The sequence below is a fragment of the Bidens hawaiensis genome, unplaced genomic scaffold (assembly GCF_021521415.1).
Source record: "Bidens hawaiensis isolate Kalapana, Puna unplaced genomic scaffold, B.hawaiensis_p1.1 tig00008858_1, whole genome shotgun sequence".
Lineage (NCBI taxonomy): Eukaryota > Viridiplantae > Streptophyta > Magnoliopsida > Asterales > Asteraceae > Bidens > Bidens hawaiensis.
The window spans coordinates 370,592-395,959 of record NW_027491639.1 but is presented as its reverse complement, the minus strand read 5'-3'; the positions used below and the strand labels follow the sequence as shown (position 1 = coordinate 395,959).

General features: G+C 41.6%; 1 protein-coding gene across 1 annotated transcript; it reads left to right on the top strand.

Moving 5' to 3' along the window:
• The first annotated feature begins 7,459 nt into the window (after window positions 1-7,459).
• LOC143530191 (putative peroxygenase 4) lies at window positions 7,460-10,402 on the top strand. Its single transcript, XM_077025804.1, has 6 exons — window positions 7,460-7,484; window positions 7,575-7,658; window positions 7,774-7,859; window positions 9,650-9,747; window positions 10,007-10,132; window positions 10,231-10,402. Exons 1-6 carry the CDS (start codon window positions 7,460-7,462, stop codon window positions 10,400-10,402), a joined length of 591 nt encoding a protein of 196 aa, XP_076881919.1.
• Window positions 10,403-25,368: the final 14,966 nt, after the last annotated feature.

Below are 25,368 nucleotides of genomic sequence, written 5' to 3'. Positions count from 1 at the left end.
CAAGGCATCATGAGCACGTTGGAGAGCCTCTAATTGGGCCTTGAGCTCCTCGTTCTCCATGCGTAAAGGCTCAGCAACGGCTTCAGCCTTGGTAGCCCTCTCAGTCGCGTTCCTCGCAGTCTCCTTAGCCAGCCGAAGCTGTTCGTTAACAGCTTGGGCAGCCTTGGAGCGGGCCTCGAGTCGCGCTTGAACTTCAACCTCGAGGGCTTTGAAAGCCTTCTCCTTCTCCGCAGCAGCTGCGGTCAATCGTTGGTTCTCCTCCCGAAGAGCACGCGCCTGAGATACATCCTTGGCGCGAGCTGCTTTCAACTTGTCGTTTTCACGACAAAGCAGCTCGACGCGCGGTTGCATCCGGGCTTGGAGAACCCGAAGCTCATTGGTTAGCCTACCCTCCTGGTAGCTAGCCATGGCTTCCCCCAACGCACCATGGGGAGCAGCGTGGCGAGCCCATTCCACGCACTCCACAGGGGTGCGAAGGGTTGTTCCTCGGCGTATGTTCCATCGCGGAACATACACTTCATTGGAATCCGACACTGCAAAAAACAAAAAAGCAGTTAGGAAAAGATGATAAAAATAAGTTAAAAAGGGCCAAAGGAACCCTACGCACCTGTAGGGTCTATAACAGGCCGATAACCGCCGAACCCATCACCTGAACCCAAAGGAAACCCATCCAAAAGGTCAGGCAGATGGGAAGGTGGCAAGGACTGGCGAGTACTCCCATGCGTACCTGATGGGCCGGCCATCGGTGCCGGTGGCGGGGGCATGGTGGCAGCCGCCGCAGTCGCTGCCCGCAGAATCCGCAGCGATCGTAACCGCCGGCTCGGTGAAGGACGCCGTAAAAATCGCACTCACGGCCGGCGGTGGCGTAAACTCGGCTGGAACAGTCGGCTCAGAATGAGCAACTGAACCAGCGGGACCAGGCGCAGGCGCCTGGGTCGACGCCTCAGGTAGGCTAACCAAGCCTACCGTCATCGGCGGAGAGGTACTACTCGGTACTTCACCCTGGAATGCGTCAACATCCACGCCTGCACAAGAAGATAAGTGTTAATAAATTTATGAAGTGATAAATCTACAAAAAGAATGTACTTACGGGTTTTCTTGAGCCTGAACGTACGGAGGGGCGGGGACAAGCCCGATGGGGCCGGTCTCTTGACGCCGGTCACCGTCGTCGTCATTGGTTCTCCGGAGGTTACAGTCGTAGCCTCCGGAGCAGTGGTTTTCTCACCACCGGGGTTCCCCGCCACCTCTTCACTATCTGACTCGGTGTCAGATAGAAGCACCGGATCAGCCGTGGAGGCCACCTTCTCCTTTCCCTTCCCTCCGGCAGCCTTCTTCTTCCGCACAAGGGGAGGACCATCTGCGGATTCCTCAGAAGAAGACAGGATGTAAAGATTTCCAGAAGCGGGTACAGCATTGAGGGGTTGAGGATAGAATATCGCCTTACCTGGCCGCCGGTGGCTCAGGATCTCTTGGCCCGGCGGATAGACCTCCACAAATCGATCCGCCGTTTGCTCCAGGATGGGCAACTCATTGTCGTCCAGAGCACGAGTGCCCACCCGCACGGGACCGTCAGCTTCCCGCGGGAACAGGAGCGACTCCAAATTATTCCCCTCTGAAAGAAAAGAAACAGTTAGAAAATAAACTAATATCAGCAAGAAAGACAAGACATACCATAAGGAATAGAGTTCAAACCGTATTCGAGAAGGATAGGAAACCGAGACGCCACCTTCCATACCCGGCTCATCCCCAGCAGCACCATCCCGGACTCCGCAAACCGGTAAACCGGAGATTGGACCCGGGATATATTCGCGAACCATTCCGCCTCCTGGTAGCTGGAAGCGTGAAGGCTCGGAAGCGCTTGACCCTTCTTGAACTTCATGGCAATGGGGATGGCGGGGGCAGAGATGTAGAAGAACTCCCGCTTCCACGATCGGAGACTGCGCTCGGTCACGTAAATCTTCAAACCCTTAATACGGGTTGTCAGGGTGTACCACCCCTGGACGCACCTCCAAGTATAGAAGGTCATCAGGCGGTCCACGTAGGGCTCAATACCCAGAATCCGGCACACCCACTCGAAGTGCCGGATCTTGGCAATCGCCATCGGATGCACCTCGGTCAGGTGCACACCGTGCCTCTCCAGGACACGGTACATAAACTTTGTCAAAGGAAACCTAAGGTTCCCATAGACAAAGAATGCAGCATATACCCCGATCTTGCCACTGGGGGCATCGTACACAGTCTGGTGGGATTCAGGAAACTCAGGCTCAAGAGACTCAAGCATGAACTTCCTGACGATGTACTGGTACTGATCGACAGGTAGAGCACACTGGCACTCGCCAGCAGTACTCCTATCATCGGCTACAGCTTCAGCATCATGGGAAGACATTTTGCAGAAAGAAGTGATTTCGGGAAAATGCTTGCCTGAAAAGGGGAGTATTTGCCGGAAATCACTAAGAAGAAGAAGAAGAAAGGTGAAAAGTGTGGATTACAGAGGCCTCTCCCCCTTTATATACTAATCGCAATTAATGCGGTGAAATTAATGCGGATGAGAGAGAAATCGAAGGTGCAATGAAACTATGACACGTGGCAAAAAGCAGGCTGGCAACAGCTGTTGACAGGACGTGTGCCAGTAATTTCGCGGCCACGCGCCCAAAAAATCGCGCCCACGCGCCTGAAAAAGCGTCTGGAATGACCATATAACGTCACGTCACCATAACTTCCTGCACGTCCTGACACAGTCAGAAGAAACTGTCGCACGACGTTTCAGAGGTTTGGACTGTTCCTATCTTTCCACCAACATTTCGAATTTCAAAATTCAAAATTTAAAAATATTAAAAAGTAAGCGGGAAAATACCCCCTTACCTTGGCAAACAAGTAACCGTAAGACGGATGCGGGTACAGTGTTAAGGCAAAACCCTTCACATACCTAGCACCCGCAGGGAATTGAAGCCAAGTAAACCTTGGCAAACAAGTAACCGTAAGACGGATGCGGGTAAAGTGTTAAGGCAAAACCCTTCACATACCTAGCACCCGCAGGGAATTGAAGCCAAGTAAACCTTGGCAAACAAGTAACCGTAAGACGGATGCGGGTAGTGTAAAGGCAAAACCCTTCACATACCTAGCACCCGCAGGGAATTGAAGCCAAGAAAACCTTGGCGAACAAGTAACCGTAAGACGGATGCGGGTACAGTGTTAAGGCAAAACCCTTCACATACCTAGCACCCGCAGGGAATTGAAGCCAAGTACCTCGGCAACCAAGTAACTATAAGACGGGTGCGGGTACAGTGTAAAGGCAAAACCCTTCACATACCTAGCACCCGCAGGGAATTGACGCCAGGAATACCTTGGAAGTAAAGTAACCGTAAGACGAGCGCAGGTACAGTGTTAAGGCAAAACCCTTCACATACCTAGCGCTCCGCTGGGAATTGAAACCAAGAAGGATCTTCTGGGCAATGCTTGCGGAAACGGAAATAACATCCCCGCATAGCGGGAACGTCGAGAACTACGTTGTTTGAAGCTCCAGGATGGAATTGGTGGTTTTAACATAATTGATCACTATGTTCAAAACTACCAAAACCTCATGAAGAATCCACACAAGTGGGACTCAACGCTCCTGACTTGCGAGGAGGTTACAGCCTACCCGCATCATACCCAAAGACCAAGCAGGAAACTCGGGAATTTCTGCAAGTGACAAGGACTTCCGCGGGAAGAATCCCCATGGAAAACCTTAAAAAACCCTTTTCAAAACCCTCTGCTTAAAGTCCAAAAGTTCACCTCACTTTATTAAACACTCATGAGAAGAACATTGGACTGGGGGGACTTGAAGAGGTAGGTCCCAGCAGAGCCTAGTTGGACCCGCAAGACTCACCTTGAAGAGGGACGTCTGCGCAGAAACCAACTGGATCCGCAGGACCAACCATGCTCAGAGACGTGACGTCCTTACGCGCAGTACGCAAGCTGGTCCCGCAGGATATGCCTCCCGATGGTGAAGGACTCCGCCTGTCCCCGCAGCCTCGGATACAAGCCATCAGGGAAGGCCACCCGCGCAGCAGGGCTACACGCACAAGGCACTTAGCTCTCAATCACTCAGTGTCACCTGAAGGAATGAGCGAAGCCGGGAACTATCCCGCACAAGGGCGGGAGGGGGAATACTCCCGCCCAAATAAGCCAGTCCGTACGATACAGGAAGATCTTCTGTACTGTACCTGACGAGGTATGGGAAAAAGATCTGACTAAAGATACGACAACTTATTGACAACAGTATGGCGAGCAGCATGCTCCTGCACTGTATGTCACTATTAGCCGCTGCCTACTCACCAACTACTGCCATACCACGTGCGTAGCCGTCAGTTGGTGGAACAGGAATAGTATACAGCAGGCCTGGTCACTATCAGCCGCTACCTACCCACCAACTACCAGCAGGGCACGTGCGTAGGCTACTGTTGGTGGAACAGGAACACTGTTGCAGCCGGCCATACCTCTTTGGAAACCTACCTTCGGCTATAAATACCACAAATGGTATGACCATCTCATCTTATCATATCTTACTACATTATCATCATATTATACCTGATATCTGCTCTAGCAATCTCTTGATATACTTTCATATTTAAAGAGCAATCTAGTCTGATTCTCACGCCGGAGGGTGGTCACAAGGAGGAACCCCCCCCCCTTCTCAGTGACGAGCTCACGGTGTCTGTTTTGCAGGTTATCAGAAGAACCATCTTCCAAGGGTCTAACCCCTCGTGGGAAACATCTCTCCAACCCCCAGGTTACCAGTAATCTAGCCGGGGTCAGGTTAGTGTTTCTTCAATCTATATAGCAAACGTGTAATACGTTGTTGTTGGTAATATGAAATTTTGTATTGAACATTTTTAGATGTTGTGAAATATAAGAATTTTATTACTTTCAACTTGTATTCATTTGGTTGTTTAGTTTTCTTACAAAAGATTAATATAAAAACTTAGATATTAAATTTCAGAATAATTTTTTAAAAAAATTTTTTTAAACGTAGTAGTCATAGGAACTAATACTTCTCGTATAGGGCTATACTACTCGTGTAACCCTATACTATCACTTCTGTATTTACCGTATAATGTCATATGACTCGTATAAAAGTTTGGTCGACGACAATTCCGATAAAATTTGTATATATGGTGAGGTACAGAAAATGTCATGACTGTATAGTGGGTGTCCGGACAATGGGCCAGGGTGTTGCATAGCATGAATCTTTTCGAGATTTAGTATTAAAGTTTAGTGTTTGGTCTTCAAGCTTATAGTTAAGAGGTACGAGGGCCGTCTCCTTCATGAAGATTCGACTTCATTGATAATTCCCTTGGCAACACCGCCGCAACCCCCTTGGCTTGGAGATTTGGTTTTGTGAAACCGGTTAAAAATGAAGAATAGTGAGCGTTGGGTAACGGTCCAATGACCGTTTGATGCTTATTTCTAAGAAAATAAAAAATTAAGAAAGAATAAATTTATTGTGAACAGTATTTGTTATCTCACTTTTCTTCAAAATTTTTACACCAAACATGCATTCTCTTACTGTTTTCTATATCATATTTTTACAATTTTCTACAACACCCACATGGATTCAACCAAAATCGAGTGTCGTTCAAGCAAAAAGGTCTCTAGATCGAGAGGCAGTTCTAGCCATAATCAACTGAGATAACATTCGATACAATAACCGTTTCAATGCCCAAAGTTATGTCCCTACCAATTTGGTTAGTTCTCTATAGATTTTTGTTAAATTTAAGTTGACAAATCCTCATTAGTTGGTGCTCTAGTACGATCTCCATGAAGTAGGCTAGTACCCTTACTACAAAAGTTTAATCATAAGGGGAAATATGAATATGTAACAATTAATTATATTATAAATGATTACATATAATAAAATTGGTTTAAGTGAGTATATTTGATATAAATTGACCTGGTTTGGTAATAAATATAATAGTATACAACTTTTTAGAGGATTTATATATTTGATATGCTTCCTACAAATTATTATTATTAGTATTCTCAGTACTGAAAGAGGAAAATGCATTGTTGATAAAAAAAAAACAAAAAAAAAACAAAAAACAAAAAACAAAAACAAAAACAAAATAGCAAATATTTTACTATTAGGCATTTCTTTTTCAATTTGTCAAAAATACAAGGGCTGCCTAAGAGTCTTTGTATAATAATACTTCTGAAAGCCTATTATGGTTCATGTTTAGAGTTACAAGAGTTTAAGCATAAGGCCAAGGAATATGAATACATAACAGTTATATTACAAATTATATATAATAAAATTGGTTTCAAATTAGTATATACATATTGTTTTGGGGGAAAAGGCCAAGCCTTGATAAACTTTTCATCAAAAAAAGAAAAAAAGTTGTTAAGAAGAACATTAAAACTCTCTTAAACATAAAATATGGAGGATCCCAACCTCAAACTAAACCAAACACTACATAACAAAAAATGCTTTATGAACCGGCCAATTTCATTTGCCTTGAAATCGACCTCGTCGTCTTCATCACTAAAAAGCCTTTGATAAGAAGACAACTTTTAAAAAACGTCATTGGGTGGTTTCTTGTTCGTGTCAGGATATGCAATTATGTATATTAGATATAAATTTACCTGGTTATGTAATAAATATAACATTATACAAGTTTTTACAGGATTTTTGTAAAATCATTCTTACAAATTATTAAAATTATTATTATTATTAGCAGCAGCAGTAGAAGAAAATATATTGTTGATAAGAAAACAAAATAGTAAATATTTTACTATTATGCATGTCTTTTTTAATTTGTCAAAAGTACAAGGACTGCCTAAGAGTCTTTGTATAATAATACTATTGAAAGCCTGTCATGGTTATTACAACAGTTTAAGCATAAGGCCAAGGAATATGAATACATAACAGTTATATTACAAATTATATATAATAAAATTAGTTTCAAATTAGTATATGTATATATATTTTTTTGGGAAAAATGCCAAACTTTTCATTAAAAAGAATAAAAGTGAGTACAACTGTTAAGAAGAGCATTTAATTAAACCCTCTTGAACATAATTAAACTATGGACTCAAACAAAACCAAACTACATAACAAATTAAAAAGACATAAAATAGGAAGCTAACTCAAACTCTCAAAGTATGACCAGTGAACTAACTCAAAATAGTAAAGATTATACAAGTTTATAGAATCATTCTTACAAGTTATTAGTGTATATTATTATTATATTTATTAGTAAAAGAAGAAAGTATATTGTTCATAAACAAAAAATAGAGTAAATATTTTACTATTATTTTTTCTTTTTTACTTTATTAAAAGTACCAAAGTGGTTGGCTTAGTTAAGAGTCTTTGTATAATAATACTCTAATACTGAAAGCATTGGCCACTATATATTATAATTGTATATAACCATTACACAGCATCAATCTTCCACACAATAATCAAGCAAACCATCGATTCATGGCTATAGAATCTGATTCTGAAGGTATTATAATCAGTTAATAATCTTAACTTCTATTTGTTTTTGTGGTTCTACTTCTTGATCATCAATGACAATTAAATCGCATGCATGTAGCAATCGGTAACGTGTTGCAAAAACACGTTGCGTTCTTTGATCGTAACAACGATGGTGTGATTTACCCGTGGGAAACTTTTCAAGGTTCGTTTTAGTTTAACTTATGATTACTTCGTTAACTCAAATTGTTTATGTTTTTTTTTTGTTATTGTTTCTTCTTTAATTATTATTTTTTTAACTTTTATTTTTACATTTTTAGGGTTTCGAGCGATTGGTAGTGGTATTCTGTTATCCTCATTTGCTGCAGTGTTCATCAATCTCGGTCTAAGCCGCAAAACTCGCCATGTATGTATATAGCCTATATGACTATAGTAGCTCCTTTTCATATGATAATTTATGATTTCATGGTTAATATGTCACAAAGGTGCCCGTTAGGTTAAACCCAAACCCGAAATATCTAGAAATCAAAACCGAAGACCAGAATGATATAGGGTGTAGTCAGTCTCGATCTAATCGGGTTGGGTAGGGTCAGGACCAAATATGAATATTTAATTTGGGGTGGGGGAGAATTTTATATTACGGTTTTCATCCGAACTAAAATAAAGACCGACAACTAAACTAAATATGCTAAATTAATTAGTTCAGTCTCTAGAACCAGAACTAGACCGAATCTCAACCAAAAATCTCTAGAAAATCAAAACCAATGACCGAACTGATATTTGGGTGGGTTGGTCACGGTCTTTTCAGGTTAGGTAGAGCCAGAACCAAAAATGAATATTTTAGGCTAAATTATTTTATAATTCGGTTCTTATCCTAATTGGATCAAGCCCGAATTCACGTCTAAATATAATATCAACGGTCGAACTGAATATGCTTAATCGGTCCCGTCTCGGGTATGGTACGTATTCACTTTAATGGATTAAACCGAATCTTGGTCAATGGTCATGCATCACTACAAGACAAGCATTTTATATAGAAAAAAAAATAGTTGATTGGTTTAAGGTTGCTTTAATTCGCAATTTCATATTGCATGTTATATAGTGGGATTAAAATCTAGTTATGTGTGACTTTAATCTAATATTAAACTTAGCCCTAGATAATTAAAGAGCTACGATGCATGGTGATTATTATTATAATACGTTCGGATCAGATTGAGCTGGAAACCTTATTTTTGTCCATTTGTATTATTTTATATATTTTTTTATTCTAAAGATTGTGTGCGCTAATTTCATATATCAAGATTCTAGTTATTGCGACTTTAAGCTAATATCATATTCAACTCTAGAAAATTAAAGTATAATGATGCATGGTGATTATTTTTACATAAATATGTTTGGATTAATTAGATTGAGCTGGAAACCTTTTTTAGTCCATTTCTTTTTTTTATTAATATTTTAAAGATTGTGTGTTCTAGATATCAGTACAATAATTATGCAGTTGCAATTTAATTATAAATCATTTTAATGTACTTTCGATAACTTGTAACTAGGGTTATAAAGTAATAAAGGTTGTTGGAATGTTGGGGTTTTAATTAGCATATTTTTTTTTGCGACAAGCGGTATCGACCCTAATCTATATACACTTCAAACTGTCTAACCGGACATGAGTAGCGGCTATAATCAACTTATCCAAGCGTGTCAAATAACTTAGTGAATTAAATGGTTTAACGGGTTGTAAATAGCTAGACTATCATCTATAACTAAGGGGTTGTTTGGTTCATTTAAATCTGAATGAGTCAGATCTGAATGGGCCTCTGTCCCATTCAGCAACAACAATAAGTCTGAATGATTCAGACCTAATTTTAATCATTCAGATATTTTTCTGTTTAAAACCAAACAGTCTGAAGTCTGAATTAATCAGATGTTTACATCTGAATGGTTCCATTCAGATGTAAACAAACAGCCCTAAAATGGGTTTGCTAATTAGTTAATTAGTAACTTTTGTTAAATTACTATGTGTGTGTGAAATGTGAAAGACTATATTTCCTAATGATTAATTAACAATTACTTCAAAAGAAATTCAATAATCACATAAAATTTTCCCTATCCCTTTAGAAAGTGAGCTTACATGAAGAATGATACACATGATTTAAGCAAATTTACAATATTTAATTTATATATGTTTGTTTGGAACAGGGAAAATGGTATCCTAATTTACTATTCCCAATCTACATTGAGAACATAAAAATGGCCAAACATGGTAGTGACTCTGGTGTCTATGATGCTCATGGAAGGTATGTTATCTCTTGCCTCTAACCTTTCTTTTTAGAAAGATAAATACCTACTTTATATCTAAGTAACTTGCATTCATAATCTCTTGGTTGATATTAGCGTTGTAAACAAGTCGAGTCTGGACTAATTCGATCAACCATGAATTAGTTTTTTTAGATATATCTTTCTAACGTATTGTACATAAGACTATAAAATTCAAATTCGTATAATGTATGTCTTAATTCAAATAATAACGACGTATACATTTCGTGATTTATCAAGGTTTGTTCCTTCCAAGTATGAGGAGATATTTCACAAGTATGCAAAGACAAATCCAGAGGCCTTGACAGCCGACGAATTGGATGAATATATCAAAGGAAATCGGGAACCCAAAGATTATGGAGGATGGTAGTAACACATGACTCGATGTTTTTTCTAATCATTAATCCGGTTTCTTAACGAAGTAAAAATATATTGATATAAATTGGTAACGTGTTTACGCATAGGATTGGAAGCCTCTCAGAATGGAAGATGTTGTATTACCTAGCTAAGGACCAAAACGGGTTACTGAAAAAAGACACCATCAAAGCGGTTTATGATGGAAGCTTGTTCGAAACAATGGCAGCCGAAACAACCAAGAAGAAACACGATAAAATTCTCTACAAGCATTATAATTAAGAAAATGCGTATTACACTAGCATTTGTTGAAGATGATAAGAATGTACAAAAATTTTTGTTACACATAATAAACAAATGCATCTGGCAAGTGTTGTGTGATTTAATCTACTAGTGTTGATTGTATGGTTAATGTTTATGTTTATGTTTGTGAAGAGATTACCTAGGATCCAGCCCAATTCTAGAAGCTCAAGATAGCAGAGCCCAATCCTAGAAGCCCAAAGCAGCAGAGCCCAATTCCAGAAGGCTAAAGCCCTCTAAGACAAAAAGACAAGTCAACGATTGAAGGGTCCCTTTTGAGTCTTGAGCATCAGGACGAGATGACGCATGTCTCGGGCAAAAGGGGAAGTGTCCAGCGGACAATAGAGGGAAGCCTGCTCAAGTCAAAAGACCAGGGATAAACCACTGGATAATAGGATACACTCTAGGAGAACGGTCAAGGGGAGAAGATTCCCTTGACTCCCTATATGTAAAGGGATTTGTATGTTGTAATGGCATGATAATAAGAAACCTGGAAGATATCTTTCATATCAACCATCTCTCTAATATTCATATAAAACTTCTCATAATCAAGTGTCTACTCACATTTTCTATACACTATCGCTTAGATTCATCTGAGGTTTTTACATTGGCACCATCCGTGGGACCCCTGCAACTAGGAAGTCCCACACCACGGTTTCGAAGAAGATGGTTGATCAATATCTAGAGCAGAATGTCACGAGGCTTCAGCCCGGGACAGCAAACGAAAATGAGTCCACAGTTACAGGGGCGAACGAAGAAATGAACCTGCAGAACGTACGAGACATGGAGGGTCCGGTCATAACAGAGGACGAGACAGAAAAGGAGGATGCGAGGGGACAGCGGGAGAAAGACCCAGCCTCCGGGGAAAAATGGGAGATAACGCCAGAGTTCATACGAGCTCATAGGACGCGCTCAGGGCCTGTCTGGATGAGCAAGAAAAAGAAGAGAAACTCGCGGCAGTCTGGACGCGCCTACTGTTTGATACCCCAAAGTCCAAGAATGAGGAAGAGCCAGGGAAAACGACTGATAAAGATCCCGGAGTCTGTGACAATCGTCAATTTCAGGTTAACCCCGTTAACTCAACTCCGTCAATTCAAACTTTAAGATCGTTGAATCTATAACGCACACTTCATTACATTTAAACTAGGGTTTAAATGACGCTTAACACTTACTACATGTGTAGTCTTTCGGGATTTACACCGAAACGCAAACGAGTTGACGCGAACGATTGATAAATAAACGACAAACGTCAAAACACTAATTATGTGAGTATTATGTGTTAGATATATGTGTGTTACTTGATTGTTATGTGGAATGTTAAACAAGAAACAAGAACCAACTAGTTTAGGCTAGAGATGTAACACTTGAAAGATTAGGGGCTAGAGTGTAACTTGTATTATTATAAATATAACCTATTCATAAAACCCTAACCTATTCACCCCCCACCCGATCGGCCTCTCTCTCCCTCCTTGCTCCCTCACGGCTGCCGTCCACAAACACCCTCACACAACCATCAAATCAAGAGATTAATCCAAGAACTAGGTGCTAGGAAGGTATACTTGATCACCTCTTACCTCTTTGTTGTTTAATTTTGATGTTTAATGGGTTGTGTATAAACCCTAATCAGCCGATCATGTGCATGTATGTGATTAATATGATTGTTGTTAGTTGGATAATGGATTGATAACTAGATTGATGTTGTTGCATGATTCATTGTTTTCTTTGATTTGAGTTAAAACACAAACCCTAATCTTGTATGTATGGTGTAATTGATATGCATGGATAGTAGTTGTAGTGTCTAGAGGGTTATATGGATGCATGATAGTTCATAGATTGTTATTATGTTGAGTTTTGATGTGAACAGATTCTGGACAGAATGTATATACGATGTTTAAGTGACTGTAACGAAGTGTAAACGTGAAAATTGATTGAGATTGTGGGTACTGCAGTAAACTAGGTTGAGTCTAGTTTCTATAAAGTATAAATTCGTAATTTTTGGATAAGTGGAAGTATACTTTTATGATTTTACAAAAACGTGATGCAAAGCTGAGCTTTTAGACCTGCTGTTAGGTTATGTTGTAAATGTTATATCTCATGAACTACGAGACCAATTGGGTTGGTTCCACTTCTGGAAGTTGACTCATTGAGTTAGGAACCAAACCCAAGTGGTCTTGCATTTATTGGATTTTTCGTTTAATGGGAATTGCAAATAACATTCTGTTGCACATGAATCTGACTGATATGAGTTTGCTGTAATGTTTTGGTCATTATAAGAAAAATATGTGGAATAAAAATAAGATAAAATATGTTCTGAAAACCTAAGATATGTATGCTTCTGTGGTGATTTTTGGTGAATTAATTGAGACATTATGATCGGTGAACTAGTGCAATCGTTCAAGTAGAAATTCTGTCATAACGAAACTAGCTGCTGAGTTGTGTAGGAGTGCATGAAATATGATAGTTTTTGTATAATTGTTGTATTTTGACCAAAATACCCTTGCGGAGAATAGTTGTTAGTTGATTGCCATGAATTGACCAAATTGCCCTTATGGGGAATAATGGTTAGTTAATCTTTGTTTGTTGACCAAAATGCCCTTACGGGAATAATTGCTAGTAAAGTATGTTATTAGTACGTGACACGAAAGTAATTGCTCACTCATGTATCGTATCACAATTGTACTTGTTTAAGTCACACACAATTCACAAACGAAACACGAAATCTGTTACGTGCATAGGTATTATGTGCTGAGTCTAGAGACTCGTTAAACGTACCGATACTTAGAAAATCTCTTTGTTATTTAGAACGCTAGAGAGTTTATACGACGCACATCACTTGGTGATCTAGATCGGGATATTCTTCGCAAACGGTGAGTTTCACTTACCCCGCTCTTTGAACTGTTTTCAAACGTTTTTCACTTGGGGGAGATAACATACTCCGATAAACATATTTTCTGAGATAAACGCATATTTAAGATTTTGTTATAAATTATATATCACTTGTAAAGGCTAAGCGGCAAACGTAACATTTGAAGTCCCACACATCGGACCGGTTAATATTTGGAATAGCGAGTCACTGTTGAGTAGTACTACTGGGTTTGACAAACCCCACCCGACGTTAAGCTCAACTGGAGGTTGAGTGGGTGTAATTTTGGCTAACACTTACCATGGTCTGGATTGACCTGGTGACGGGCCCTTGATAAACAGTCAGCTTCGGTCGCGAACCACTTAGCGATACTTGTTGTATAGATTAGCTACCTATCGATATATAATTTGACATAACACTATCTGGTAATGCAAAACACTTAAACTTTGTAACGTGGTTACACAACACTTAAACGTCGTAACGGGGTTACGCAACACTTAAACGTTGTAACGTGGTTACACAACACTTAAACGTCGTAACGTGGTTACGCAACACTTAAACGTCGTAACGTGGTTACGCAAAACACTGAATCGTCGTAACGAGGTTACGCAAAACGCTAAACGATTTATCTTATTTAACTTGTGAACTCACCAACCTTGTGTTGACACTTTTAGTATGTTATTCTCAGGTAGCCGAGGCGGGCGCGCGGTTTAGGAGCATGCATTAATTGAAACCATCTTTATTCTGCAAACTTAATTTTTAACCGTTACATTTGGTTTTAAGTCGTCCTGCGTGACGCAACTTTTGAATTAAGGTTTTACGCTTCCGCACTTATTTACATTTAAACGTTTTTCTTTGGTTTGATTATAACTAATGATTCCGATCCTGCCAGTTCACACCCTCTGACGGTAAAACTCCGTTAGTGGATTTTGAGGGTGTGACAGATTGGTATCAGAGCCATTGGTTATAGCGAACTAGAAGCTGCATGCATACTAGACTATAACCGCGACGACCCATTAGTTATAATGATACGCACTGCATAGGTTTGTGTAGTCTTGAAATCTTATTTCTTTACCTCCTTCACTCATACGCGCGCATACACGGCTTACCTGTTGGAATGTCGACGCCACCCTCATCATCATCCGATTCGATGACGCATGCTCACGGGAAGGAACCGCAGTTACCTACTGCCTCGCCACCCCGTGTAGTCCCGGAACTCGAAGCTCCTGCACCGAAGAGGTACCGCCTATCCGGAGGCCTGTATGAAAACGACGTTAGCTGGGATTGGTACCCCAACATGATCAGACGTATTGTCTACCGTGAACAAGTTCCCCCATTGCTTCACCCGAACCACCCTGCTTACCCTAACACCCTACCACCCATAACCGAACCTGTGGAGCGAGTTCTCGCAGCTGTCGTTTCTTGTTTGGAGCGTGATGTGGGTTACATGCGCTACACGAGAGAGAATGTTTCCAGACTGTTTAAAGATGGAACCGAGACTCAGGAGGAGATTGCCCGCATGGCAGCGGCAATGAAAGAAATGCAGGAGACTAGTAAGCAACAAACGAAGGTTATGATGAAGATGCAAGCCGAGATGATAGACTTGCATGAGCAACTCCAAGAAGCAAGAACCCGAACCGAGATAGCACTCGAGCGTTGCGATGACCTACAAATGCAACTTGCTCAGAACGCAGCAGAACCTGAGGCAGAGCCTGAGGCCGAGCCCGAGGCAGAGCCTGAAGTAGAACCTGAAGAAGATCCCGAAGAGGAACCTGAGGAGGATCCCGAGGAAGATCCCGAGGAGGAACCCGAAGAAGAACCGGATGAAGAACCGGCTGAGCCAGAGGCACACTCAGAGGTGTCCCCAGACGATGTGCAGATGTGCAAATTCTTGGATTGGAACTGGCTAACGCGATGAACTGGGAGGAGTTCAAGAGCATGATGCGATAGGAGTACTGTCCGAGGGAAGAAATTTCGAAGTTAGAGTCGGAATTTTGGTCGTTGAAGATGGTGGGCTCGGAAATCGAAGCCTACACTACTCGTTCGCACGAGTTGGCTGTGATGTGTCCGCGGATGGTGGATCCGCCGAGCAAGAGGATAGAGATGTACATTGATGGGTTAGCACCACAGATTCAGGGTATGGTGACGTCTTCCAGACCAGCCACGATCCAGCAAGCGATCCGTTTGGCTCACAAACTGACGGATCAGGCTGTGACCCAAGGTGCGTTACCATCGAGGGGTTCGACTGTTAAAGCCCGTGACAACCCGAGTAATGACCACGTCAACAACAGTAACAACAACAGCAACCCGAACAGCAGGAAGAGAAAGTTTGACAACACCAAATCTTCATCCTCAAACCTCCCACCGCAACACCACTACCGTAAGCCCGAATTTACTCGGAGTTTCAACACTCAGAATCACAACAACAACAACAACAACAACAACGGTAGCGGGCAGGTTTCGAGCGGATATGCTGGGAAATATCCAAAGTGCAACAGGTGCAACTTTCATCATGTTGGTCAGTGTGACCGTGTCAAGTGTCAAATATGCGGAAAGATAGGTCACCAAGCGAAGGAATGTAGAGTTGACCTTGCGGCGAAGGGTGCTCCTAAGCCACCGATGACGACTAAGGGATGTTTTGAATGTGGACAGGAAGGTCATTTCCGGAAGGATTGCCCCAAGCTGAAACAGAATGACAATAATGGGGGTAATGGAAGTGGCAGTAATGGTGGAGGAAATGGCAAAGGAAGAGCGTTTGTGATTGGATCGGGTCAAGCCCGCAATGATCCGCATGTGGTGTCTGGTAAGTTCCCTGTAAACGATTGTTTTGCTTCTGTTTTGTTTGACACTGGAGCTGATAGGAGTTTTGTGTCAAAAGCCTTTAGCCAACTTTTAGACCTTACTCCAACCCCGTTAGACGCTAAGTTTCATGTTGAATTAGCTAACGGTAAAACTGTAATAACAACTCATATACTTGCGGGATGTAAGTTGAAACTGTCAGGTCATGTCTTTGACATCGACCTTATTCCTTTTATGCTTAGTAGTTTCGATGTCGTTGTCGGCATGGACTGGTTATCCGAGAACCGAGCGGAGATTATATGCCATGATAAGATAGTCCATATTACCACCCCTTCCGGCGAGATCATTTCGGTCCGAGGCGAGAGAAGCGGCATGACCACCAGCGTCATTACCCTTTTGAAGGCACAGAAGTATCTACGAAAGGGCCATCCGGCAATTTTGGCGCAGATTGTTGAGAAACCCGCGGAGGAGAAACGAATTGAGGACATACCGGTTGTGCGAGACTTTCCGGAAGTTTTCCCGGAGGATTTGCCCGGACTCCCTCCTATTCGTCAAGTCGAATTCCAAATCGAGTTGACACCCGGTGCAGCACCCATAGCACGAGCCCCGTATCGACTCGCACCGGCGGAACTTCAGGAGTTGTCCACTCAGTTGCAAGATTTGTTGGATAAAGGTTTTATCCGACCTAGCTCATCGCCATGGAAAGCCCCTGTCTTGTTTGTCCGAAAGAAAGACGGGACTTTCCGAATGTGCATCGACTACCCGGAGTTGAACAAGGTGACGGTCAAGAACCGTTATCCTTTACCCCGAATTGATGATTTGTTTGACCAGCTTCAGGGATCGAGTTACTACTCGAAGATCGATCTACGATCCGGTTACCACCAGCTGAGAGTGCGCGAAGAAGATATTTCAAAGACGGCTTTCAGAACACGGTATGGTCACTACGAGTTTTCGGTTATGCCTTTTGGCCTAACCAACGCACCAGCCGTATTTATGGATCTCATGAATCGAGTATGCAAGGCGTACCTCGACAAGTTTGTGATTGTTTTCATTGATGATATTCTCGTCTACTCCAAGAACGAGACTGATCACGAAGAGCACTTAAGGATAATTCTGGAACTACTGAAGAAGGAACAACTGTATGCTAAACTCTCGAAATGTGAATTTTGGCTTCGCGAGGTTCACTTTTTAGGACATGTGATCAACGAGAATGGTATCCATGTCGATCCCGGTAAGGTAGAGGCCATCAAAAACTGGGAAGCACCTAAGACTCCGACTGAGGTGCGACAATTCCTAGGACTGGCCGGCTACTACCGGCGTTTCATCGAGGGATTTTCAAAGATTGCTCAACCCCTCACCGCTTTGACTCACAAGGGCACTAAGTACAACTGGGGTGACGCGCAAGAATCCGCTTTTCAACTGTTGAAAACCAAGCTTTGTAGCGCCCCTATTTTAGCCCTCCCCGAGGGAACGGAAAATTTTGAGGTACACTGTGACGCATCTATACAAGGTCTCGGTTGTGTGTTGATGCAACTCGAGAAGGTTATAGCCTACGCCTCTCGACAACTACGGGTTCACGAGAAGAACTACACGACCCACGATTTGGAACTCGGAGCTGTGGTGTTTGCTCTTAAGATTTGGAGGCATTACTTGTACGGTACCAAGTTTACCATTTACACCGACCACAAGAGTCTCCAACATATCTACGATCAGAAGGAGCTAAACATGCGACAGCGTCGTTGGGTCGAGCTGCTTAAAGATTATGATTGTGCCATCAAGTACCACCCTGGCAAGGCCAATGTGGTGGCCGACGCCCTCAGCAGAAAAGAAACAGATAAACCCAGACGGGTGAGAGCATTGCAACTCACGATTCATGCCAGCTTACCCGATCAGATTCGCGATGCGCAACTGGAAGCTTTGAAAGATGATAATCTTCCATCGGAACTCATGCGGGGCATGAACAAGCAACTTGAAACCAGATCGGACGGGGTTCGATATTTTGAGAACCGGATTTGGGTTCCACGATACGGAGAGTTGAGAACTCTAGTGATGGACGAAGCTCACAAGTCCCGATATTCTATCCACCCTAGCTCAGATAAAATGTATCATGATTTAAAGGCACTTTACTGGTGGCCGAACATGAAAGCCGACATTGCCACCTACGTGAGCAAATGTTTGACTTGTGCCAGAGTCAAGATAGAATACCAGAAACCATCTGGTCTACTGCAACAACCGGAACTCCCAATGTGGAAATGGGAACACATCTCTATGGACTTTATTACGGGTTTTCCTAAGACACCGACGGGATGCGATACCATCTGGGTGATCGTTGACCGGTTGACTAAATCGGCACACTTCCTAGCGATTAAAGAAACAGACAAAATGGAAAGACTGACTCGAGTATACATGAAAGAAGTGGTGTCTAGACACGGAGTGCCTGTCTCGATCATTTCCGATCGAGATTCTCGTTTCACCTCGCACTTTTGGAAGTCGCTGCAAAGCGCACTGGGCACCCGTCTCGATATGAGTACAGCATACCATCCTCAGACGGATGGGCAAAGTGAACGGACTATTCAGACCCTGGAGGATATGTTGCGTGCATGCGTCTTTGATTTCGGAAAAAGTTGGGAACCCCACTTACCCTTGGTAGAGTTTTCGTATAATAACAGCTACCACGCAAGTATTAAGGCAGCGCCGTTTGAAGCGCTGTACGGACGGAAGTGTCGATCACCACTCTGCTGGGCAGAGGTGGGTGATAGCCAAATCACTGGTCCGGAACTGGTACTCGAAACCTCGGAAAAGATTGTTCAAATCCGAAATCGCATGGCAGCAGCACGAGATCGCCAAAAGAGCTACGCCGACAAGCGCCGAAAACCTCTCGAATTTCAAGTGAACGATCGGGTGTTACTCAAAGTCTCACCTTGGAAAGGTGTGGTTCGCTTTGGTAAGCGAAACAAACTCAACCCACGATATGTTGGTCCGTACCGGATAACTGAGCGCATTGGTCCGGTGGCGTACCGACTGGACCTACCAACAGAACTCAGTGGCGTACACGATGTATTCCACGTTTCAAATTTGAAGAAATGCCTGTCTGATGAAACCCAAGTAGTCCCTTTGGAGGAACTACAAGTTGATGAACAGTTACGGTTCATTGAGGAACCAGTCGAGGTTTTGGATTGGGAAACCAAAACGCTCAAGCACAGCAAAATTCCAATCGTTAAGGTTCGTTGGAACTCGAGACGTGGACCGGAGTTCACATGGGAACGCGAGGATCACATGATGAAAAAGTATCCTCACCTTTTTGAAGGGCTAACCAAACACCGAAAACCGCGAAGCCCGGCAAACCGTCAAACATCACCGGAGGTATGAACTAAATTTCGGGACGAAATTTCTTTTTACTAGGGGATGATATGACAAACTGAAAATTTTCTTATTTTTTTCAGACACTCATCACGACTTGACTCAAATTTTCGGGACGAAAATTCTTTAACATGGGAATGATGTGACAATCGTCAATTTCAGGTTAACCCCGTTAACTCAACTCCGTCAATTCAAACTTTAAGATCGTTGAATCTATAACGCACACTTCATTACATTTAAACTAGGGTTTAAATGACGCTTAACACTTACTACATGTGTAGTCTTTCGGGATTTACACCGAAACGCAAACGAGTTGACGTGAACGATTGATAAATAAACGACAAACGTCAAAACACTAATTATGTGAGTATTATGTGTTAGATATATGTGTGTTACTTGATTGTTATGTGGAATGTTAAACAAGAAACAAGAACCAACTAGTTTAGGCTAGAGATGTAACACTTGAAAGATTAGGGGCTAGAGTGTAACTTGTATTATTATAAATATAACCTATTCATAAAACCCTAACCTATTCACCCCCCACCCGATCGGCCTCTCTCTCCCTCCTTGCTCCCTCACGGCTGCCGTCCACAAACACCCTCACACAACCATCAAATCAAGAGATTAATCCAAGAACTAGGTGCTAGGAAGGTATACTTGATCACCTCTTACCTCTTTGTTGTTTAATTTTGATGTTTAATGGGTTGTGTATAAACCCTAATCAGCTGATCATGTGCATGTATGTGATTAATATGATTGTTGTTAGTTGGATAATGGATTGATAACTAGATTGATGTTGTTGCATGATTCATTGTTGTCTTTGATTTGAGTTAAAACACAAACCCTAATCTTGTATGTATGGTGTAATTGATATGCATGGATAGTAGTTGTAGTGTCTAGAGGGTTATATGGATGCATGATAGTTCATAGATTGTTATTATGTTGAGTTTTGATGTGAACAGATTCTGGACAGAATGTATATACGATGTTTAAGTGACTGTAACGAAGTGTAAACGTGAAAATTGATTGAGATTGTGGGTACTGCAGTAAACTAGGTTGAGTCTAGTTTCTATAAAGTATAAATTCGTAATTTTTGGATAAGTGGAAGTATACTTTTATGATTTTACAAAAACGTGATGCAAAGCTGAGCTGTTAGACCTGCTGTTAGGTTATGTTGTAAATGTTATATCTCATGAACTACGAGACCAATTGGGTTGGTTCCACGTCTGGAAGTTGACTCATTGAGTTAGGAACCAAACCCAAGTGGTCTTGCATTTATTGGATTTTTCGTTTAATGGGAATTGCAAATAACATTCTGTTGCACATGAATCTGACTGATATGAGTTTGCTGTAATGTTTTGGTCATTATAAGAAAAATATGTGGAATAAAAATAAGATAAAATATGTTCTGAAAACCTAAGATATGTATGCTTCTGTGGTGATTTTTGGTGAATTAATTGAGACGTTATGATCGGTGAACTAGTGCAATCTTTCAAGTAGAAATTCTGTCATAACTAAACTAGCTGCTGAGTTGTGTAGGAATGCATGAAATATGATAGTTTTTGTATAATTGTTGTATTTTGACCAAAATACCCTTGCGGGGAATAGTTGTTAGTTGATTGCCATGAATTGACCAAATTGCCCTTATGGGGAATAATGGTTAGTTAATCTTTGTTTGTTGACCAAAATGCCCTTACGGGAATAATTGCTAGTAAAGTATGTTATTAGTACGTGACACGAAAGTAATTGCTCACTCATGTATCGTATCACAATTGTACTTGTTTAAGTCACACACAATTCACAAACGAAACACGAAATCTGTTACGTGCATAGGTATTATGTGCCGAGTCTAGAGACTCATTAAACGTACCGATACTTAGAAAATCTCTTTGTTATTTAGAACGCTAGAGAGTTTATACGACGCACATCACTTGGTGATCTAGATCGGGATATTCTTCGCAAACGGTGAGTTTCACTTACCCCGCTCTTTGAACTGTTTTCAAACGTTTTTCACTTGGGGGAGATAACATACTCCGATAAACATATTTTCTGAGATAAACGCATATTTAAGATTTTGTTATAAATTATATATCACTTGTAAAGGCTAAGCGGCAAACGTAACATTTGAAGTCCCACACATCGGACCGGTTAATATTTGGAATAGCGAGTCACTGTTGAGTAGTACTACTGGGTTTGACAAACCCCACCCGACGTTAAGCTCAACTGGAGGTTGAGTGGGTGTAATTTTGGCTAACACTTACCATGGTCTGGATTGACCTGGTGACGGGCACTTGATAAACAGTCAGCTTCGGTCGCTAACCACTTAGCGATACTTGTTGTATAGATTAGCTACCTATCGATATATAATTTGACATAACACTATCTGGTAATGCAAAACACTTAAACGTTGTAACGTGGTTACACAACACTTAAACGTCGTAACGGGGTTACGCAACACTTAAACGTTGTAACGTGGTTACACAACACTTAAACGTCGTAACGTGGTTACGCAACACTTAAACGTCGTAACGTGGTTACGCAAAACACTGAATCGTCGTAACGAGGTTACGCAAAACGCTAAACGATTTATCTTATTTAACTTGTGAACTCACCAACCTTGTGTTGACACTTTTAGTATGTTATTCTCAGGTAGCCGAGGCGGGCGCGCGGTTTAGGAGCATGCATTAATTGAAACCATCTTTATTCTGCAAACTTAATTTTTAACCGTTACATTTGGTTTTAAGTCGTCCTGCGTGACGCAACTTTTGAATTAAGGTTTTACGCTTCCGCACTTATTTACATTTAAACGTTTTTCTTTGGTTTGATTATAACTAATGATTCCGATCCTGCCAGTTCACACCCTCTGACGGTAAAACTCCGTTAGTGGATTTTGAGGGTGTGACAGAGTCCTTTTAGAATCGCTTGTAACCCTTCTATCTTCGGTCAAAGGTAAGGAAAAGTCCATACCCAGCACCCTAGATGCTCCCTACCGTCCCTCAGATACCTCTGACGTGTCAAAATTCACTCGAAGAATAGCGGAGGCTACCCTGCCTCCGAAACTACGATACCTCTCCACAGTAGATAAGTATGACGGGACGCAAGACCCCGAAGACCACCTACATGCTTTCAGAGGTGCAGGCATGGTCAGTGGATGGACCATGCCCGCGTGGTGTTTGATGTTCCCCCAGACTCTCACGGGAGGAGCGAGAGTATGGTTTGATAGTTGGAGCCAGGGAGTATAGATAGCTACGAGGAGCTAAGAGGGAAGTTTTTACGGAATTTCAGCCAACAGAGAAAAGCCATGAAAAAACCTAACGAAATCCTGCATATCCGAAGAAGGGACGAAGAAAAGGTGGAACAGTTCATGGACTGGTATGTGGCAGAAAGCATGAACATCAAGGGTGTCCTAGAGGTTATGAAAATCAGTGGGTTCATAAATGGGGTGAGGTTTTCCCAACTCACAGAAAAGCTAGGGGAAGAATTTCCCCACCACCTTTGACCAACTAATGGATCGGGTTCGAGCCTTCGTCAGGGGGGAAGATACAGGATCCAAGTTGCGAGAATGGGAGACCAAGAAGGGAGGACCTAAGCCGTTAGGAGGCAAGATCCTGGGGAGTGAAAGTCCAGTTAAGATGCGAGCGCCATTCGATAGAACCCGATTCACCCCGTACAGACCTCCGGGGAATCATTCGGGGTACATACCCTCCACTACGTATCATGCCCCACAACTTCCCAGCATCAGACCCGAGGGGGGTAGATACCGGAGGAAAGGTGAGCCCGATAGATGAAGACGTGCTGGTAGCTGATAAGGCCAAATATCATGTCAGAACACCAGGCCCGTTTAAACAAGCATATAAGCCCAACCCATCTGGATATTGCAATTATCATAAGAGCACCGGGCATACCATGGAAAATTGTGTTCAACTAAAAAGATTATGGGAAGCGGCTTTAAATACCGGGCAGCTGCCTCCCCCGGCTAAAGAACCGCTACCCAGAATAAAGGAGGAAGAAGGAGACAGGCATTTCGTAGATATGATACGAAGAAGAGACGAGGGCGACGGAAACTCCGGAAGACCCTACAAAGCGGTAAGAAAGGAGTTTCCATTGATGAATACGGCGTGGATGAAAGCTGAGGTCCATTTCCTCGGCATAACAGAAAGTGAGGCCCAAATTGTACTCATAATTGAGCTAATTCAGCATCAACTTTGTAATATATAAACTCAATTTCTTATTCTTTTCGCCGAATTTGAATCAAAATCGTTATTTCAGTTCTTCATATCTCAAATGTAAAGATAAAGAAATTTAGCAAATCCAAGTAATTAGGGTCAAACTGTATTTTTGCAACTTATGACACTAGTTTTTTGACGCACATAAATGAGTGTCATAAATCTTTTAATTTTTAAAAATTATGACATTGTTTTAATGACTCGCATAATTGCGCGTCATAAATCGACGCGTGTCATTGTGTGCATGTCATGGAAGCCCTTTTTTCTAGTAGTGATAGGGTTGGCTTTCGTGATATTTAATGTTATTCTAGCGATCGGAGTTGTTGGGGAGATAATAGGAGGCCAGGCTTCATTGGACCCGGAGTTTGTGTTGCTTTCAAACCCGTCGTGTAGTTATTTTGTCAACGGTTATGCGACGGTGTGCTACTCGTTGGTTAAACGGACGAGCCGTGTTTGGAAAATATTGGGCATTGTACTTTTGGGAGTTTTAGGATTGTTGACCGTGATTTGTTGCGTGATGCGGATGGTTAGCCGGTTGCAAGCTTATTGGAGTCGGGCGCGTGTTCAGCATGTACAAGACTTGATTGAAGTAATAACTTGATTTCTCAAGTTCAAATGTAAAGATATTGAGATACTTATTATTATGGTTTATTTATGGTCCGTGTATGTATTTTGTTTTATAATTGAAGTAATGTGTTTTATATTACTATTTGTTAATTGCATGGTTTACTATTTAGGTATTCTTATTGTTACTATCACCTATTGTGAACTTGTCATTAGGGTCGTATGAAGTCGCCTTTTATTATTTGAATCACTTATACAGTCAAGTTTTATTCTTTTGTCGTAAAAAAAACACCACTACTTGACCCGTCACTTACCTAGGGTATGAGGAGTGGGATACACCCGACCCGCTAGCCTAATTGCTACATGTATTATGCTAGCTAGCATTCAATAATTAGTTAAACTACATGTAAGATGAATCTTTTTATTTTTCCAAACAAGGCCTTGATCAATTTAAAATAAACATTAAGCTCAATTTTATACTTAAAGATCATACAAACCAAATGAAATAAGAACCCACAAGGGTAGAAACATATTAACCCAAGCTATGATAGAGCTCTATTAAATGAAATGAACTATGCTCAACTTATACGAGTTCGGGTTTAACTCAACTCATTTACACACTACTATGAGAAGAGGAGCCGCGTACGTAAGTGGTGGGACCTATTTAAGTTCATGGTTTAATGCCAACTGTTAACTATTTATTCAACATAGTTTTAGGCCAGGCATTACTCATCATTTAAACATCTAATTAAATAACTATCTAAAAGTTAACCATCACAACAAAAGAATAGGAAAAAGAACAACTTTACCATATGACTAAGACAATAACCACATTTTTAACAAAGATTACTTTACCATTAAATTTAAAACAATTATAATAAAGTGGCAGGCAAACGGGCAAAAGCTGCGCCGCAGCCCCCTTTGTTGGTTACAACTCATACCAGTTGCGCCGCAACACCCCTTTTGAACCACATAACTTTGAACTACTTATAACTCATACCAGTTGTTGATCCACTTTGTTGGTCCATTTTAGAAAGGTTACTCAGTACTTAGTAGTAACCTTGAAAGTAACGGTCACCCCTGTAGTTATAATCTCGAGTTTGACCATAGTTCTCATGCTCATTGTGCCTGTGACT

Bases quoted from the DNA above. Each gene is read 5' to 3' on its own strand.
- LOC143530191 (XM_077025804.1), top strand. From the start codon at position 7,460: ATGGCTATAGAATCTGATTCTGAAG. The intron at 7,485-7,574 runs GTATTATAATCA...GCATGCATGTAG, and splicing joins TATAGAATCTGATTCTGAAG to CAATCGGTAACGTGTTGCAA. The intron at 9,748-10,006 runs GTATGTTATCTC...TGATTTATCAAG, and splicing joins GTCTATGATGCTCATGGAAG to GTTTGTTCCTTCCAAGTATG.